Source organism: Canis aureus, chromosome 21 (assembly GCF_053574225.1).
Source record: "Canis aureus isolate CA01 chromosome 21, VMU_Caureus_v.1.0, whole genome shotgun sequence".
Lineage (NCBI taxonomy): Eukaryota > Metazoa > Chordata > Mammalia > Carnivora > Canidae > Canis > Canis aureus.
In genome coordinates this window covers 16,137,240-16,157,344 of record NC_135631.1, presented here as the reverse complement: position 1 = coordinate 16,157,344, position 20,105 = coordinate 16,137,240, and the positions used below count along the sequence as shown (strand labels likewise).

The window sequence follows — 20,105 nt, the reverse complement described above, 5'->3', positions numbered from 1 at the left end:
GGATTGTTGATAGTACTGAATCATTTAGAAGACATGAATTAAGACTTCTATAAATGGACATTCTTAAAAATAAGCCACCTATTATTTCCAACATTGAAATCAAATAAGTAATTTCCATTTCTGTTTCAGATGTGCTGGGTGGCAGCAAGCTGTTCTTGTTGCAAGCAACTGGAAAAATTTGAGTAAATTATAAAATTCATATTTTAGAAGCACAATACCGCTATGGGAGAAAAAAAAAATTGAAGACAGTATCAAACTTAAGGCTCCTTAAGTTAGTGATTTTTCACACTTATGGGACTTCCAATATTTTGCAAGTGTGCACTTGTTGCTATATCATGGGACTGTGTAACTTCATGTGTGTGCATGTTTTATTGATTGATACAAAAAGGAAACACTAGGGCAGCCCGGGTGGCTCAGCAGTCTAGCGCTGCCTTCAGTCCAGGGCGTCATTCTGGAGACCCGGGATAGAGTTCCATGTCAGGCTCCCTGCATGGAACCTGCTTCTCCCTCTGCCTGTGTCTCTATCTCTATATGTGTGTGTGTCTCTCATGAATAAATAAATAAAATCTTTAAAAAAAAAAAAAAAAAGGAAACACTATTGTGAGACTGGTCAATGGTCCCCACTTCCTCTCCACGTTTTAATGCATAGGAAAATGCCCCTAATATTTTTAAACTAAATCATTATTCAGATTAAAATTTCATTATTAAAAATAAAGAAATAGATAAATAAATAATACAATTTAATTATTTTTAATAAATTAGATTGAATATCTGTCCTTATTTAAGGAATATTTTTTCTCTCTTTTCTGTCAATTGTTACTTCATCTGTTTAGTACATTTTTCTGTTTATAGTTTGGACTTTGGGCTGATATTTAAGAACAAGCCAAGAGCCCTTCGTTTGAGATATCATTTATAATTATTTTTGCTATTGTATCAATTCTAATGATCGTACTTTGAGGATTGTTTCTTTTGTCTTGCAGTATTATTTAGTTTGACACATTCTTTTTTTTTTTTCAATTTTTGTGTCCTGACTTCTAAATTTTAAGTCCTAAGCTTTCATCACTCCAAAATTATAAGACCTTCTCCTTAGAATGCTTTCATCACTTCACTTACCAAGGTTTTTGAGCCTATGTGAGCAGTGAGTTTTCCTGCTGTAATATATGCTCTCTGGCTGCCCAGTTATCCCAAGAACATGTGGTTTAAATGTCCATTTTTTGCCAATTTGGTAGGCTATATTTATTGAATGACAAATTCTCATTTGTATTTGAGTATTTTTTCCTCAATATTCTATTTTATGGCATCAGAAGACCTCTGTACCCATGCTGAGCACTACACCTTGCCAATAGACTTTAAGTCCTCAGTAGGGTTGCTTCATAGATGTGCATCCTCTGTAGCCCCAGCCAGGCTGACCTTTCACTTCCTTGCTGAGCTCTGTGACATCTGGCCTCCTGTGCAGCCCTTGTCCCCCTCCTCACAGCCTTCCATGATCTAAGATGTGTGTTCCTAGTAGACATAATTGGCTTTCTTAATCACTCCCTGTTATCACATTGCTATAGGAGTTCCTTCTCTCTGAAATAATTTCCCTACCTAATCCCAAACTCATAGACATCATTATTTACTAAATAACTGGAAGGAACATCCTATTTTTGACATGAAAAATTGATCCCAAGTCATAATTCTTAAACAATCTGTTGGAAAAAATTGCCTTTCCCAGAATTAAAACTTAGAATTCACAAACCATTTGCTCAGAGTCTTTCTCATGATTTCAGCTGGACTTATTTCAAGATTCTGGTTTTATCCTAAGTAAAACTTGAAAATATTCACACCTTAATGATGTAAAATGAAATTGGAAAAAGACTGTGGTATGCCTGCAAAAGAAACAAACAAACAAAAACCTCCCTATTCAGATGAACCTTGAGTTAAAATGTCAATTTTTTGAAACTTGTGTAATACACTCAATAGCTAAATCTCAGAATGTGCAGGTGGCCATGAAGAAACCAATAGTATAATAGTTTTGTACATAAAAATAACTTTTGTCATCAGAATATTTAATACAATGATTGCACAGGCCAGCCTCTAACTAGTGATCAAGGAACCTATCATAGAGGAGAACATAAGAAAAATTAGTTCAAGATCTCAATCTGATAGAAACAAAGGTTCCTTATGGAGCATTTATGATAGATAAAGTGAAAATTGGTTGTGTGTCAATTTTGGATGTTCTCAGTAATGTTCAACACCCTGTTCATGTCTAAGAAATAAGATGTCCTGTGCACTGTTACATGGAGGGGTTGAAGTGAAAATATTCTGGGAAGACCAAGAGCTATGTAGAAAAAATAAAATACCACACATCAGAGAGTACTATAGTGATGCTTCTAATTAGAAATGTAAATTTGTGAGGTGGAAGAGATCCCTGGGGTAGAGCTACCTAACTTTCACTTAAAAAGCAGTTCATGTTTAGAAAGAACAAGGTATTATAAAGGTATCTTGCATATCTTTGATGAAACAAGTGATTTTCAACTATAGTAACTGAACCATTAAACCCTCTGTAGTGAAAGAAATCAGCAGCATCCCAAAGAAGAAAGGTAAATATGAACTAATTTATAATGATATTAAACTTAGATCATATTTTTAATTTAAAATTAGTCTTTAGCAAAGTAACAAACATATCATTTTATAACAGTAACTCATATAATTCTGATTTTATTAAATAAAATTTACAATGAAATCATAGTAATGAATAATAGTATTAAGTCACTTTGAAATACTGAAAACTGTAAGATCTGAAGTATTTTTTCTAGGTAAAGACAATATTATAGGAAACTTCATTTTGAGCCAATACACTGTAACAAATTTGTGTTATATTTATGCATGCAACTTGATAATTCAGTGAGAGATTTAAAGCAAAGCAATTCATGAAATAATGTTACAACCATTGGGGAATCCAAAGAACATTTACTTTAAAGAAAATAATAATAATAAAATTAAGGACAGGAAATAGTAAAAATAATTTTAAATTCAATATTGCTTTTAAATTAATTTTAGGTTTAAGTTGATAATTTATATTAAATATATAAATATAGCTGAAGCTCAGGTGGCTTCCAGCATTTAACTGAAGTAGAGTGCTGTTATATCTTCCCTTAATCAGTTGGAGTTTTTCACAGAGTCAAAGCTTGGCTTTAAATAAAACTATTACAACGTTAAATTTTATTTCCCCTTATCAATAAGAACTTAAATATTTACAAGAAGTAAAGTAGCATAATTTTGTGGGAGCACATGAAGCAAATCTCTGTTCTTTCTGCTTTCTTCCGCTTTTTTAAAAAATATTTTTATTTATTTATTCATGAGAGACACAGAGAGAGAGGCAGAGACACAGGCAGAGGGAGAAGCAGGCTCCATGCAGGGAGCCCGACATGGGACTTGATCCCTGGTCTCCAAATCATGCCCTGGGCTGAAGGCAGCGCTAAACCACTGAGCCACCTGGGATGCCCTGCTTTGCTCTGCTCTTGAAAATACATACATAAATCTCACTAATTCATGTTATACATCAATTATTTAATCATCAAGATGTTGGGTTTGCACAGTTAGAAATTACATTTCATTTAGTACAGGAAGTAATTTTCTTCCAATAATAAGCATGGGATTATTTATGTTAAATAAATGCCATTCATAAAAGAGATACATAAAGATTGGAATTTTGTTGTCTTGTTTATTTATCCATTTCTCTCCTTTGAGAATAATGATTCTTTTTAAACATGTCTGCTTCTCTACCTAATTTCAGAATTAAATACTCAGCACGCTCTTAGGTGTACAAGATCTATAGATCCATATTAATCCCAACTAGGAAAACAGTCAGTCCTTACTGCCCAAGGCCTATAGTATTAGTGGAAGAAAAGGCATATAAAAGGAATTAGCCAGATTGCAACACTCTTGGCTGAACGGTGATAAGTAATCTTGACATTAGGTTCATAGAGTAGAGATAATAATATAAACAAAATTATTAGCAGAGAATTCATGGAGAATTCACATCTTAAGAGCTTGACATTTTTATAACATTTTGTTGATTGCTCTGAGATCTTATTCAATATCCACATTAATCATGTGAAACAAAGAAAAAGTAAATTAGAGAACCTTTTTCATGCTGCTTAGAACAGAGAATACAATTCAGAAGAATAAATTTTATTTTTTAATAAGTGATAGTAGCTACCTTTAGAGAGAGTTTTATAAGTGCTTCGAGTTGTTTTACACATATGAAATGAATTAATTAATATAAAAATACTAAGGATTGGTAAAATAGTTAGCCAGTTTTGTAGTTGAATAAACTATGCACAAGGATGAAGCATCTCTCCTGAGGTCACAGAGATACCCGATGGTGGAGCCGTAACTTAAATCCAGCCCATCTTGGCAAGACTGTATTCCTTTATCCTTGGCACTGTAGTATGCAGTTTGGTGGCCAAAGTCCAAACACACCAGAATGGAGAAATGGAAGGCCTGAGGACGAATCTTGAGCCCAGAAATTCCAAGGGTGAAATGTCTAAGAATTCATTCACTTTCATGTTTATGCAACACAGAATCAGCTCTGAGAATGAGTGAGTGCCTCTTAAATTTTGTATCTGAGGAGTCTCACTCACCTTACCCTAGTCCTGGCCCTGATGAAAGGAAAGAATGAAAAAATAAACATGATCACCAACAAGTAACTCAATAATTTTATTAAATATAATTTCATTAAACAATGTGGTGCAACCCTGGAGACTAAAGACCTAAGAACATAATATCATATTCATAGTATATTCATAATTATCGTTATAAAACCATAACTAATAAAAAGTCAGAATAAAATTGATAGGTAATTTTACCAGTATTATTTAATTGAAGTATCACAAATAAGAAAGCAAACTTTAAAAAATCTAAACAATTTTGCTTAATGTCATAAAGGGACACCCAGGTGGCTCAGTGGTTGAGCATCTGCTTTGGCTCAGGGCACGATCCCGTGATCCTGGGATCAAGTTCCACATCAGGCTTCCCATGGGAAGCCTTATTCTCCCTCTGCTTATGTCTTGGCCTCTCTTTCTGTGTCTCTCATGAAAAATAAAGTCTTTTTTTAAATACCACACAGATAATAAATTATTGAGTTAGGATTCAAACTCAAGTCCAATTTTGAAAAGTAGGCACTGGGGCACCTAGGTGGCTCAGTTGGTCAAGCATCTGACTTTTGGTTTCTGCTCAGATCATGATCCTGGGGTCCTGGGAGTAAGCCTGAGTCAGGCTCCATGCTCAATGGGGCATCTGCTTGGGATTCTCTCCCTCTTCCTTCTTTCTTTGTGTCTCCCCCCACTCACATGTGCTCTCCCAATCTCTCTTTATCTCATATAAACAAATAAAATCTTTAAAAAATAGGCACTGATTTGTATTCAGAACACCTATATGCACATCATCAAATTATCTATCATTAGTGAGTCTCAATATTCTTATCTCTAAGAGAAATGAGTTTATAAATTTATCTGGAGAGTTTTTGAGGAGGAGCAGAGATAGTGGAGATGCATACTGCACACAGACGCACATCTTTTCTCCCACTGCTCCCACACACATACCCCAGATAATGAACACACTCCAGGCTATTCTTGTTTTCCTAAGATCACTCTCTTATGTCCATCTGTATCTATGTTCCAAGGCAAGTTTTCCTGAATAATATGCCCCATTTAGTATCCTACCAAAAGGTATTTGTTTTATTCCCCCATGTGTGATAAAATATTCTCTTTTTTGTAGACTGCCCAATAATAAGAACTGTATAATAAGAAAATGTAAGATCAAGATCATCAAGTGAAGAAGTGATAGAGTAATGAAGAGTTCAAGTAGAAAGTTGCAAATGTATGGGGAAGACAAAGTCTGATACAGTTCTACTAAAGTATGGTAGAGAAAAATCATAGGGAAGTACAACAGGATTGTCAAGAAATATAATTAAGAATTAGATCATATGGCATAGCTGGAGCTCTATTTTCAGTGATTGCCAATTTTCCCAGTGTCTATGTTGAGCAAGGCATAGTTTGGTTTTTCAGAAAGTGTATAGAATGCTCTTAAAGGAAATTTCAAGGGAGTGCGTTCAGTGATAATCCACAGGATCTAAACTGAGAAAGTGAGAAATACACAAATAGTAACATTATTAAATTAGAAACAATTACAGTGACTATAAAAACTGAATGTAGATACCTAATAAAACTTAGAGAATGGGAACTGATCCATTAAGGTAAAATAACAGTACATGCTAAATTTACCCTTTCCACAGATGAAACACCAAGAAAAACCACCAGAAGATAATCTAACTGAACTGATAGAATTTGTTCTCTCGGACTTTGCTGATGTTCCCCATCTCCAGTGGCTTCTATTTGGACTGTTCTTAGTCATCTACATCATTATTGTGATGAGTAACGGCATCATTTTTCTAATAACAAAACTGGACCCTTCTCTCCAGACCCCTATGTACTTTTTCCTAGGCAATTTTTCCTTTTTGGAAATCTGCTATGTATCAGTTACTCTCCCCAGAATGCTCATGAACCTTTGGACCCAGAGAAGAACAATTTCTTTAGTTGCCTGTGCTACCCAAATGTGCTGCATTCTTGTGCTGGGAACCACCGAATGTTTCCTTCTAGCAGTGATGGCCTATGATCGCTATATGGCCATTTGCAACCCTCTACACTACCCTTTAATGATGAACCAAAAAACTTGTATTCAGCTGGCGGCTGGCTCCTGGATCAGTGGAATTCCAGTCCAGATAGGGCAAACAGTCCAGATTTTCTCTCTGCCCTTTTGTGGCTCTAATTTAATTGACCACTTCTTCTGTGACATCCCCCCAGTACTCAAGCTTGCTTGTGGGAACACATTTGTGAATGAAATGATGGTCTACATAGTTGCCGTGTTGATTGTCACAGTTCCATTTCTGTTGATACTTATTTCCTATGGCAAAATCATCTCCACAATCCTTAAATTGCATTCAGCCACAAGTCGGGCCAAAGCCTTCTCCACCTGTTCATCTCATCTTACAGTTGTGGTGTTGTTCTTTGGATCAGCCATTATTACCTATTTAAGACCCAAAGCCAGTCACTCAGCAAGAATTGACAAAGTGCTTTCTCTTTTCTACACAGTTGTGACTCCCATGTTTAATCCTCTCATATACAGTCTAAGGAACAAGGAAGTCATAACAGCTTTGAGAAAATTGCTATGTAAATAATTCACTTTATTAAAAATGTTATACTTGCAGGAATTGATTCCTTAGATATCAGTGTTGAAATATCAACTGGTATTTATTTTAAACTTTAATATTTTTTATACAATGGTAAATTTTTTTCCAAATTAAAAGTTACTTGTAATATTGTAATGTGTCAAGTCATACATTTATGTACATGTCATCAAATACCAAGTCATTCCATTGGTAATTTTATAGTTTTATTGTATTTTATTGTCCTCTCTTAGTAAGAAATTTTGACAAGGATTGATGTAATAGATGTAGCTGTAATATAAATTCTGTTATATCACTTACTGGGAACCATATCATTCATTTCCGTGGAATTGTAACAGATACTTTAAGAACCAGGTTGACAATGAACATTTTTTTTTACAACAAACATTAAAATAAGGAAATGTGTATATCTAGCAATGACTCTACAAAAAAAATCATTTTTTAAAGACTAGTTATTTGAGAGAGAGAGGGAGAGAGAGAGAGAGAAAGAGAGAGAGAGCGCTCACACAAGTATGGGAAGCCACAGGCAAAGGGAGAAGCAGACTTCCCTGAGCAGAGAGCCTGATGTGGGGCTTGATTCCACAAAAGTGAGATCATGACCTGAGCTGAAGGCAGACACCTAACTGACTGAACCACACAGGTGCCTCAAGAAATCATTTCCTGAAGAAAAAAGCACTGTTCACTGGAAACATAGTTTTCTAAATGATTTTGGTGCACCGATATCAGTCAATATTAAGCACAATTTATGCTACTATCAGATTAATCATTTCTATACAATTGAGTCTTATGATTTGATAAAAGCGAATATTATTATTAAAATTCATATATAAAGTGGAGAAAGTTATGGGAATATATATTTTAATATGATTTTCTAGAGATGATAGTGTGATGGGAAAATTAGGGAAAAGAAAAGAAAATTGTATGAAATATATCTACTATAGGGGCACCTGGGTGGTTCATTTGATTGAGCCTCCAACTCATGGTTTTGCTTAGGTTATGATTATAACTTATGTTCTTTCTCTATTTGTATTGATATAACTAACCTTATTAATTGTCAATATTTATGTCTATATAATGAATCCTTTGTATATGTAGGCAACAGATCTCAAAGGAAGCATGACTTATGACTAGTTTTTCCAATTAAAAAAGAATACATTGAAGCTTGCACCTGCTTTTAGAACTTTAGTCCATAAGTGAAAAACTCAGTTCTATTCACTTGCATATGAACATATCAAAACTATAAAAGATATAATGGAAATGATTGGCTATAGAAACAAATTAAAAAATAGAAAGATAATATCAACAATAAAAAATTCCAGAAAAATTCCAATCAGAAATCAGATAATTCCCAAAGGTATTTATTATATGTGGAATGGAATGAGACAGATATAAAAACTTCCCTCCATTTTCCTTGTCCTTTCTGTCTAATACAGAAAAAAGAAAATTGAGATATAAGATAAAATAGGGGGAGAACATTTACAAATATTAATAACTCTAATAAATGTCAACTAATCATTCTTATAGAAGGGCAGATAAGAGCTATATTCTTGGGACACTGTGATTCGTTTTTGCTAGATAATGAATTTCCAGATATTCCCCCTCCAAATCTGTGAACAGTATCAACAATTATTTTCTCACCTAGTCATCTTACAATGAAAGTATACACTGTATGTTAACTGAAATTTAAATAAAAACTTGAAACAAACAAGATACCACTTTCAGTAGTAATATCACACTAAAAATTTATGTGTCCCACAAATTTTTAAAAATATAATGAATATGTGCACCTAATGTATGTACTTTGTAGATTATAAATATCTTTATTTTCAAGATAAACTTTGTTTCTTATTTTTAGATTGTGTTATCTAGAATAATTCATTCATAGTGCTAAGAAGTTAACTTTTCTTCTTTATTTTTAAATCAATTTGCCAACATGTAGTACATCATTAGTTCCAGATGTAGTGTTCAATAATTCATTAGTTGCATACAACATCCAGTGCTCATCACATCACTGCCCTCCTTAATGCCCATCACCCAATTACTCTATCCCCCACCATTTCCTCCTGAGCAACCTTCAGTTTCCCAGAGTTAAGAGTCTCTCATGGTTTGTCTTCCTCTCTGATTTTTTTCCCATTCAGTTTTCCCTCCTTCCCTTAGCGTCCTTGTACTTGTTCATATATTCTGCATATGAGTAAACCATGTGATAATTGTCTTTCTCTGATTGATTTATTTCACTTAGCATAATACTCCCCAATTCCATTTACATTAATTTAAATGGTGAGTATTCATCCTTTCTGATGGATTATATATATATGATATATATGATTTATATATATATGTATATATATATATATGATATATATATATATGATTAGAAAGCAAAATGTTTTGGAAAAATGCTGCTAAAAGTTCAAAGGAGAATTGTCAAACTTTTCCATAATAAGCTGTATGCACAAAAAGTACCTAGGTGTGTATGTTTACCATTGGCATATAAGGCAAATAGATCACTAGCTAGCTAACTAGATATATAGGAAAGATGACAGAGTTCTTGGATGTTTGTGTGTGTACTCCAGCACATTAGTAGACATTAATTTCTAGATGGTTTCATACAATTAATTATACTTTTGATAATTAACTATTGCCATACACATACACTGATATATATGATGTTTCTTTGAGGGTCATTATTCTATGGCAGTCAGAATATTTGGCAAAATAGTGAGTCCATTAATTAATCAACAGTCTTCTCCATACATTTTGTTTACATACTGAAAATATACGTAAACATTAAGAAATTATTTCATATCCTAAGTCAAATAAAAGGAAACGAGATTTCAGGAAATCTGTGCTCTTTTTTTTCAAGCGGGGCCACGTTTAGAATTCAAGTAAAATAATTTAACAACTGCCTGCTTTCTTTCAGAATGATAAGGAAAAATAATAGATGACAATGGGAAAGACATTAGACAAAAAAGAAGTCTATACTCTGAAAATCAATTGACTGGAAGCAAGAAGAGACATGACAAGAAAATAACATGATATGAAGAATTGATATAAATCTAAATGACATTCCATGTTTGCAAACAATTATAGATCATTGATGCCCAGGAACCCAAATCCTTTTTGTGTATAACTCGAGAAGCCAAATCAAACTAGATTTTTGTTTGTTTAAAAAGATACGGGAATTTTTTTAAATAAATTTATTTTTATTGGTGTTCAATTTGCCAACATACAGAATAACACCCAGTGCTCACCATGTCAAGTGCTCCCCTCAGTGCCCGTCACCCATTCACCCCCACCCCCCACCCTCCTCCCCTTCCACCACCCCTAGTTCGTTTCCCAGAGTTAGGAGTCTTCATGTTCTGTCTCCCTTTCTGATATTTCCTACCCATTTCTTCTCCCTTCCCTTCCCTGAAAGGGAAATACCCTTTCACTATTATTTATATTCCCCAAATGAATGATAGGGGAAATTTGGAAGCTGTTGTAGAAGGATTTGCATTAACATAGTGGAAGTTAAAATAATTTCCATGTTTAAATTTTTAGCCTTTAAAAATACAATGTGTAGGGGTGCCTGGGTATCTGTTGGTTGAGAATCAGACTCTTGATTTCAGTTCAACCCTGTGTCAGGTTCTGTGCTGAGCATGGAACCTGCTTAAGATTCTCTCTCTCCTTCTCCCTCTACCCCTCCCCCCTTGCTCTCTCTCTCTCTCCCTCTCTCTCTCTCTCTCTCTCTCTCTCTCTCTCTATATATATATATATATATATATATATATATATATATATATATACCCTCCTCAGTGCCCGTCACCCAGTCCCCCCAACCCCCTGCCCACCTCCCCTTCCACCAACCCTTCCACCGCCCCTTGTTTGTTTCCCAAAGTTAGGTGTCTCTCATGTTTTGTCTCCCTCACTGATATTTTCACTCATTTTCTCTCCTTTCCCCTTTATTCCCTTTCACTATTTTTTATATTCCCCAAATGAATGAGAACATATGTTTGTCCTTCTCCGATTGACTTATTTCACTCAGCGTAATACCCTCCAGGTCCATCCACGTTAAAGCAAATAGTGGGTATTTGTCGTTTCTAATGGCTGAAAATATTCCATTGTACACATAGACCACATCCTCTTTATCCATTCATCTCTCGATGGGCACCGAGGCTCTTTCCACAGTTTGGCTATTGTGAACATTGCTGCTATAAACATCAGGGTGCGGGTGTCCCAGCGTTTCACTGCATCTGTATCTTTGGGGTAAATCCCCAACAGTGCAATTGCTGGGTCATAGGGCAGGTCTATTTTTAACTCTTTGAGGACCCTCCACAGAGTTTTCCAGAGTTGCTGTACCAGTTCACATTCCCACCAACAGTGCAGGAGGGTTCCCCTTTCTCCACATCCTCTCCAACATTTGTTGTTTCCTGTCTTGTTCATTTTCCCCATTCTCACTGGTGTGAGGTGGTATCTCATTGTGGTTTTGATTTGTATTTCCCTGATGGCCAGTGTTGCAGAGCATTTTCTCATATGCTTGTTGGCCATGTCTATGTCTTCCTCTGTGAAATTTCTGTTCATGTCTTTTGCACATTTCATTTCATGTTTGTTTCTTGGGTGCTGAGTTTAATAAGTTCTCTATAGATCTTGGAAACTAGCCCATTATCCGATACGTCATTTGCAAATATCTTCTCCCATTCTGTAGGTTGTCTTTTAGTTTTGTTGACTGTTTCTCTTGGTGTGCAGAAGCTTTTTATCTTGATTAAGTCCCAATAATTCATTTTTCCTTTTGTTTCCCTTGCATTCATGAATTTATCTTGCAAGAAGTTGCTGTGGCCAAGTTCAGAAAGGGTGTTGCCTGTGTTCTCCTCTAGGATTTTGATGGAATCTTGTCTCACTTTTAGATCTTTCATCCATTTTGAGTTTATCTTTGTGTATGGTGTAAGACAGTGGTCTAGTTTCATTCTTCTGCATGTGGATGTCCAATTGTCCCAGCACCATTTATTGAAGACTGTCTTTTTTTCCAGTGGATAGTCTTTCCTGCTTTGTTGAATATTAGTTGACCATAGAGTTGAGGGTCCACTTCTGGAATCTCTGTTCTTTTCCATTGATCTATGTGTCTGTTTTTGTGCCAGTACCATACTGTCTTGATGACCACAGCTTTGTAGTACAACCTGAAATCTGGCATTGTGATGCCCCCAGATATGGTTTTCTTTTTTAAAATTCCCCTGGCTATTCGGGGTCTTTTCTGATTCCACACAAATCTTAAGATGATTTGTTCTAACTCTCTGAAGAAAGTCCAAGTATTTTGATACGGATTGCATTAAATGTGTAAATTGCCCTGGGTAACATTGACATTTTCACAATATTAATTCTTCCAATCCATGAGCATGGAATATTTTTCCATCTCTTTGTGTCTTCCTCAATTTCTCTCAGACGTGTTTTGTAGTTTTTTGGCTATATGTCCTTTACCTCTTTGGTTAGGTTTATTCCTAGGTATCTTATGGTTTTGGGTGCAATTGTAAATAAGATTGACTCCTTAATTTCTCTTTCTTCAGTTTCATTGTTAGTGTATAAAACTGCCATTGATTTCTGGGCATTGATTTTGTATCCTGCCACACTGCCAAAGTGCTGTATGAGTTCTAGCAATCTTGGGGTGGAGGCTTTTGGGTTTTCTACGTACAGTATCATATCATCTGCGAAGAGTGATAGTTTGACTTCTTCTCTGCCAATTTGAATGCCTTTTATTTCTTTGTTTTTGTCTGATTGCTGAGGCTAGGACTTCTAGTACTATGTTGAATAACAGTGGTGAGAATAGACATCCCTGTCGTGTTCCTGATCTTAGGGGTAGGGCTCCCAGTGTTTCCCCATTGAGAATTACATTTGCTGTGGGGTTTTCATAGTTGGCTTTTAAGATGCTGAGGAATGTTCTCTCTATCCCTACACCCTGAAGAGTTTTGATCAGGAATGGATGCTGTATTTTGTCAAATGCTTTCTCTGCATCTGTTGAAAGGATCATATGGTTCTTGTTTTTTCTCTTGTTGATATGATATATCATATTGATTGCTTTATGAGTGTTGAACCAGTCTTGCATCCCGGGGATAAATCCTACTTGGTCATGGTGAATAATCTTCTTAATATACTGTTGGATCCTATTGGCTAGTATCTTGTAGAGAATGTTTGCAACTGTGTTCATCAGGGATATTGGTCTATAATTCTCCTTTCTGGTGGGGTCTTTGTCTGGTTTTGGAATTAAGGTGATGCTGGCCTCATAAAACGAGTTTGGAAGTGTTCCATCTCTTTCTATCTTTCTGAACAGCTTTAGAAGAATAGGTATGGTTTCTTCTTTAAATGTTTGATAGAATTCCTCTGGGAAGCCATCTGGCCCTGGACTTCTGTGTCTTGGGAGGTTTTTGATGACTGCTTCAATTTCCTCCCTGGTTAGCCTGTTCAGATTTTCAGTTTCTTCCTGTTCTAGTTTTGTTGGTTTGTGGTGTTCCAGAAATGCATCCATTTCTTCCAGATTGCCTAATTTATTGGCATATACCTGCTCATAATAAGTTTTTAAAATCGTTTGTATTTTTGTATTTCCTTGGTATTGGTTGTGATCTCTCCTTTTTTCATTCATGATTTTATTAATTTGAGTCTTTTTTCTCTTCCTTTTAATTAGGCTGGCTAATGGTTTATCTATCTTTTTTAAAGGTTTTGTTTATTTATTCAAGACAGAGAGAGAGAGAGAGAAAGAGAGAGAGACACCGGCAGAGGGAGAAGCAGGCTCCATGCAGGGAGCCTGACATGGGATTTGATCCTGGGTCTCCAGGATCGTACCCCGGGCTGAAGGCGGCACCACACCCCTTGGCCATTGGGGCTGCCCTCTCTCTCTCTATCTCAAAAAAAAAAAAAAAGTGTACCCTTAATTCTCTGGAAAACTAGATTTTGCCTTCTTCTCCAAAATTTTTGAATTTTTAACAAGACTTTTTGGATTCAAAGATCATGTTTATATTTTAATAATATTGCTATGAGATAGTAATATTAGACATTATTACTATTTTATAGACAATTTTATAAATAACAGTTGAGTTGCTCAAGAATGAACATTTAAGGTAAATTAGAAATAAAAATCAGCTATCTTGATTCCTGAACTAATGCTATTTCCATTACACTATAGCATGTGCTTAACAAAGAAGAGATCAAAACAGCATTCTCACATATATTGTCATTATCTTCAACACCCTATCATTATCACCATGGTGAATATATGCAATTCTTCATATGTGTAAGAAAATATATGAGGTAGGTTAACATATTTACATCCATCCATACTTATAAAAACAAATATGACATAGGGTATCATGTTAAGGTGGAAGGTTAAAATGCTAGTCCTTAAAAATGAAAATTCAAACTTATACATCCAATATTATAATTAAAATGCAGGCCTTTCAAGTAAGGTGATGAACCCTGATGTTATAGCAACTGATAAATTATTGAACACTACATCTGAAACTAATGATGTACTATATATTGGCTAGTTGAATTTAAATTAAGAAATAATTTTTTAAAAATGCAAGCCTTTATAAAGAGAAACTAATCCAAAGGGACAAATATCTACAAGGATAAGCAAACTTATAAAGTGACATAGTTGTTGGATAAATAATACAGTCTTCAAACATTAACAAAAAATGTTTAGAAATAATGACAGTATCCTCTGAGTTGCACACTCAAAACAGAGAAGTGGATTTTAAGTGCAATGTTGATAAATACCTTAAGTCTTCTTATCTGTAGGATACTTATGATTGATTAGTTCTTGATTTTATCTGTACTCTCTAGTAAAAAGAGTCTTATTTTATATAAATGAAACAAGGATAAAAGGGGAAATAATAGTCACCGTTACACTAATTTAAATATAACTTATAGGCAGACAGTGTTGGGCATTCAATGTGTATATGTTACTATTTGTGATATTGAGTAATCGTATGTAAATGTTTTTTTCTTGCTTTCTCCCCTTTAAAGTTTCAAATAGGTTCTTTAAGTGTGAGAAAAGTTATACTTGAAATATATTTTTTATTTTATTTAAAAGCAATTAATTAACATATAGTGTATCATTAGTTTCAGAGGTAGAATTTAGTGATTTATCAGTTGCATATAACACCCAGTGCTCATTCCATCAAGTGCCCTTCTTTTTTTTTTTAATTTTTATTTATTTATGATAGTCACAGAGAGAGAGAGAGAGAGGCAGAGACACAGGCAGAGGGAGAAGCAGGCTCCATGCACCGGGAGCCCGATGTGGGATTCAATCCCGAATCTCCAGGATCGCGCCCTGGGCCAAAGACAGGTGCCAAACCGCTGCGCCACCCAGGGATCCCCTCAAGTGCCCTTCTTAATGCCCATCACCCACTTTACCCCATTTCCTCATCCAATCATGAACTATATTTAAAACAGAATGACAGAGCCAGATCAGGTGTTTGACTTCCTCTGGTTACACATGGAAACATTTTCTGAATTCATACTGAGAAAGTGGATACAGTTAAATAATTTCATTTTGTTTTTAATTTCTGTTTACAATTTCAGTATGATTTATAACTTGTCTTGTGTTCACTCCCTTAACACATATCTAGGTGAAAACCTGTCAGGAAGAAATGAATGTGCCATGAATACCAGCATAGTATTAGTAAATATTTGACAAATGGGTAAGTCCAGGCCTACTTCTACACATTTTAAAAAATAGTTCTAGCAGTTAAAATCATCTGAAAATTTTTAAGGTAGGTAAATTTATAATATTCTGTGAAAAAAATTAACTTGTCCTAAAGAATAGAGGATTTTAAAATTAATTAATTGGCTTGTTAAAGATGCAGCTACAAGTGACTTTAGGCCAGAACTCTAAAACACACAATAATCGCCAATGATTACATAATAAATATGAGTGATTGTGCCATCAGTAAACATAAGTAGAATGGAATTTAATTTTATTTTTGTGATAGCTATGAAACAAATGTATTAAAAAGTGATCTGTATGATGCTTACACTGTTTTCTTGAGTAATAATTTTTTCAGTGCTGTCTTCACATCCTTGTTCCTAAGACTGTATATCAGAGGGTTAAACATAGGAGTCACAATGGTGTAGAAAAGAGAGAGCATCTTGTCAGTTCTTGCAGAATGATTGGATTTGGGCCTTAAGTAGGTGATGGTAGCCGATCCAAAGAATAAAAGCACAACAATGATATGGGAAGAACAGGTGGAGAAGGCTTTAGACTGGCCCCTGGCTGAGGACAACTTTAGGATGGTGGAAATGATTTTCACATAAGAGCCAAGTATAAATAGAAAAGGAATCATGACAAATAATATAGCAACTACAAAGACACACATCTCATTAAGTGAAGTGTCCCCACAAGCCAGCTTGATCAATGGGGGGATGTCACAGAAGAAGTGGTTAATTTGGTTAGAACCACAGAAAGGCAGCGAGAACACCTGACATGTTTGTCCTATCTGGACTGGAATTCCACTAAGCCAGGCACCAACAGCCAGTTGGACGCACATCTTGTGGTTCATGATGAGAGGGTAGTGCAGAGGGTTACAAATGGCCACGTAGCGGTCATAGGCCATCACTGCCAAGAGGAAACATTCAGTGGCTCCCAGCATGAGGAAGAAGCACATTTGAGTGGCACAGCCCAACCAAGAAATGCTTCTGTCCTGAGTCCAAAGGTTCACCAGAATCCTGGGGAGGGTGACAGACACATAACAGATTTCCAGGGAGGAAAAATTTGCAATGAAAAAATACATGGGTGTCTGGAGAACAGAGTCTACCCTTGTAATTATTATGATAAGACCATTTCCTATTAAGATGGACATGTAGATGAGAAAGAAAATTCCAAATAGAAATCCCTGGATGTTAGGAAGGTCAGAAAATCCCAGGAGAACAAATGCCACAACTGAAGACAAATTGCCTTCTGTAGTTTGGTCTCTGGGTAGCATCTGTGAAAATAAAAAATTCAACATGTGAGATCACTTTATCTGCCTGAGTTGTAGTTTGTTAACCTATAAAATAAGTGTACTGCACTTTTAAAATGATAAAGTCACTAACAATGAGTCTTAGAGAAACATCTGCATTTAATGTTAAGCCATAAGTTTTAAAAATGTTCATTCTGTCATTAAATATTATTGATCAGAAAATATTCCTATCAGGAATTAGGTCTGCTGAAAACTGATATATTTTCTTGTTGCTAATAATGAGATGATTGGGCAGCCTCGGTGGCCCAGTGGTTTAGCGCTGCCTTCGGCCCAGGATGTGATCCTGGAGACCCAGGATCAAGTCCCACATCAGGCTCCCTGCATGGAGTCTGCTTCTCCCTCTGCCTGTGTCTCTGCCTCTCTCTCTCTCTGTCATCAATAAATAAATAAAATCTTTAAAAAAATAATGAGATGAGTAAGGCTGTGTTTTGTTATCAGCTTTGATGATAGGAATATCAATGTCTAATTGGTATCACATTAATAAAATTAATAAAAATATTCATTTTAGGGAAGACATTTGACAATTTTACTTAGAAGGGCACTTGATGGGATGAGCACTGGGTGTTATACTATATGTTGGCAAACCGAACTTCCTCTTCATGTTATTCTTGTAAAATATTTATATACATTCACATTTGGATTTAAGCTGTCTCAGATATTTTTTGTGTCATCATGCCATTATATATTAAGAAATGAGCTGAGGAAAGTGATTTTCCTGAGTGGTCTCTGTGATTTTTTTTTTTTTTTTTTTTTGTCTTGTAATGGTTGTTATAGCCAGTTTATTTCAACTGAAAGTCATTCAAAACTGGCTATCAATGGGGAAAGAGATATTTATCAAATTGCAAATATCGCATTTGAGATTTAATTCCTGATATGAATAGCCATGTTTTCAATCAAGACTTAAGTCAAGGGATCCCTGGGTGGCGCAGCGGTTTGGCGCCTGCCTTTGGCCCAGGGCGCGATCCTGGAGACCCGGGATCGAATCCCACGTCGGGCTCCCGGTGCATGGAGCCTGCTTCTCCCTCTGCCTGTGTCTCTGCCTCATTCTCTCTCTCTCTCTGTGACTATCACAAATAAATAAAAATTAAAAAAAAATTAAGAGACTTAAGTTAAAAAAAAAAAAAAAAAGACTTAAGTCAAAGGGAGAAAAATCCCTTTTTAAAAGGATCCAAGAGGAAGGTTGGCCTTCCTACTCTGATCGTATGTTTATTTTGCCTATTTCCATCCTATTTTACTAAAATATTCTATAAGTAACACAAAACTCCCAGTTCATTTATCAGGCTCTCCTAGACCATCCAACTCCTTTCTGAGCTCTATTGTCTCCCTACACATGTTCTTTATTTCCAGTGAGCTCCTAATGTACATCCTACAAATCTTTCTGTAGTGCCAACATCACCTTGTTAAGTTCTGTGTTTGATTCACCTAGTACTTGGAAAATGGAAAGTTCTGGTATGATGGTATCATTCCTATAATACTGAGTAGAGGACATGCACATATTCCAGTATCTGAAGATTGCATTTAAGCATGTAACTTCTAGCGCAGGGATTCTACATTGTGGTAGGTATATTCACAGATGTTGTCTTAGTCAATCCTCATAATGGTGCTGGGAGGTAATTCTGTTACCATTTTATTTGTAAGATAACTTCAACATGAAAATGTTATATGAATCAACCAAGATCACAACAATAAATGGCATTATTGAAGTTTGAATTCAGGCTTGTACAATTCAAAAGTCCAACTTACTTTTACTACAACAAGTAAAACAAAGAGAACATAAAATATCATATTTATATACTACATCCTTCCTGGGTATTTAATGTACATAAACCATTCAATATGCATTTGATTCATAAATGTATAATAATTCCCATTATTAACTGTCATGCACTATACTCTCCATCAGAGGTTGGTGTAGGATATGCTATTCTCATGCTGTGTTTGTATTTACTTCTCTCTCTCCTGTCACAGGGTGGTCCTGTCTTTAGTCTTCTCTAGTATTCTAATAGGTGAGCATTTTGGAAAAACAGAACAAAGTAGAATTAATAAATAATTGGAAAATAAATCGGAAACTAACAATCTACAACTTACTGAGTAATTTGCTCAAATGAGGTTTGATGCAAGTTCTGAATAAGAAGTAATGATGAGTATTTTTTTTAATTTCACAAACATTATAAATATTATAAACATTATAAATATTAAATGAGTCATTGCACAATAAAGACTCTCGAAATGAAGGAATTAGAATAATCAGTTTCTATCTAATTTCTAATTCCCTTCTTAGATATTATAATACCATAAAGATCTTTCCTTAATAATATGTACATTTTCTCTGTGAATTTGATAATTTTTCAGTCTATTCCAATAATGAGGATTTACTATAATATTGGAAGTTATCATATATTGATCAGATATATGCAGGATTCACAAGTTAATCTTCAATTTTTTAATGACCCAGAAAATTGGAGAGAACTGAGTTATAAAGAATCAGTGCAGAGATCCAACAGTCTCTGACTGCAAACCTTATTCTAATTCCACTATATATTTCAGACTCTGTTTGACAGCTTCTACTTCCATGGTTTTATATTTAATATACATTTATATGAATGATTTTATACATTTAAGTGATTTTGTGTCTAATTTCCAAAAATTTCCAATGAAATTATAATGTTCTGCAATGCAAAGAGATTACCTACATCTCCCATAAAGCTGTGAACAATTTATTTTCTCAAATGACTCTTAAAGAATAAATGAATCAGGAACCAGATGAAACTCAAGCAACAGGAAGGAAGGAAGAAAGAAAGGCAGGCAGGAAGGGAGGAGGGATGGAGGAAGGTAGGAAGGAGGGGATGGAAATGACAACCTGAGATTTCTTCTAAGTATTTTCACAACTA

General features: G+C 35.2%; 2 protein-coding genes across 2 annotated transcripts; one reads left to right on the top strand and one right to left on the bottom strand.

Moving 5' to 3' along the window:
- Window positions 1-6,256: 6,256 nt before the first annotated feature.
- On the top strand, window positions 6,257-7,222 carry LOC144293329 (olfactory receptor 10AG1-like). The gene has a single exon (XM_077864414.1). The coding sequence runs from the start codon at window positions 6,257-6,259 to the stop codon at window positions 7,220-7,222; it is 966 nt and encodes a 321-aa protein (XP_077720540.1).
- A 9,005-nt stretch (window positions 7,223-16,227) lies between these two features.
- Window positions 16,228-17,202, bottom strand: LOC144293328 (olfactory receptor 10AG1-like). Its single transcript, XM_077864413.1, has one exon. It carries the CDS (start codon window positions 17,200-17,202, stop codon window positions 16,228-16,230), a length of 975 nt encoding a protein of 324 aa, XP_077720539.1.
- Window positions 17,203-20,105: the final 2,903 nt, after the last annotated feature.

Bases quoted from the DNA above. Each gene is read 5' to 3' on its own strand.
- LOC144293328 (XM_077864413.1), bottom strand. From the start codon at position 17,202: ATGTTGAATTTTTTATTTTCACAGATGCTACCCAGAGACCAAACTACA.
- LOC144293329 (XM_077864414.1), top strand. From the start codon at position 6,257: ATGCTAAATTTACCCTTTCCACAGATGAAACACCAAGAAAAACCACCA.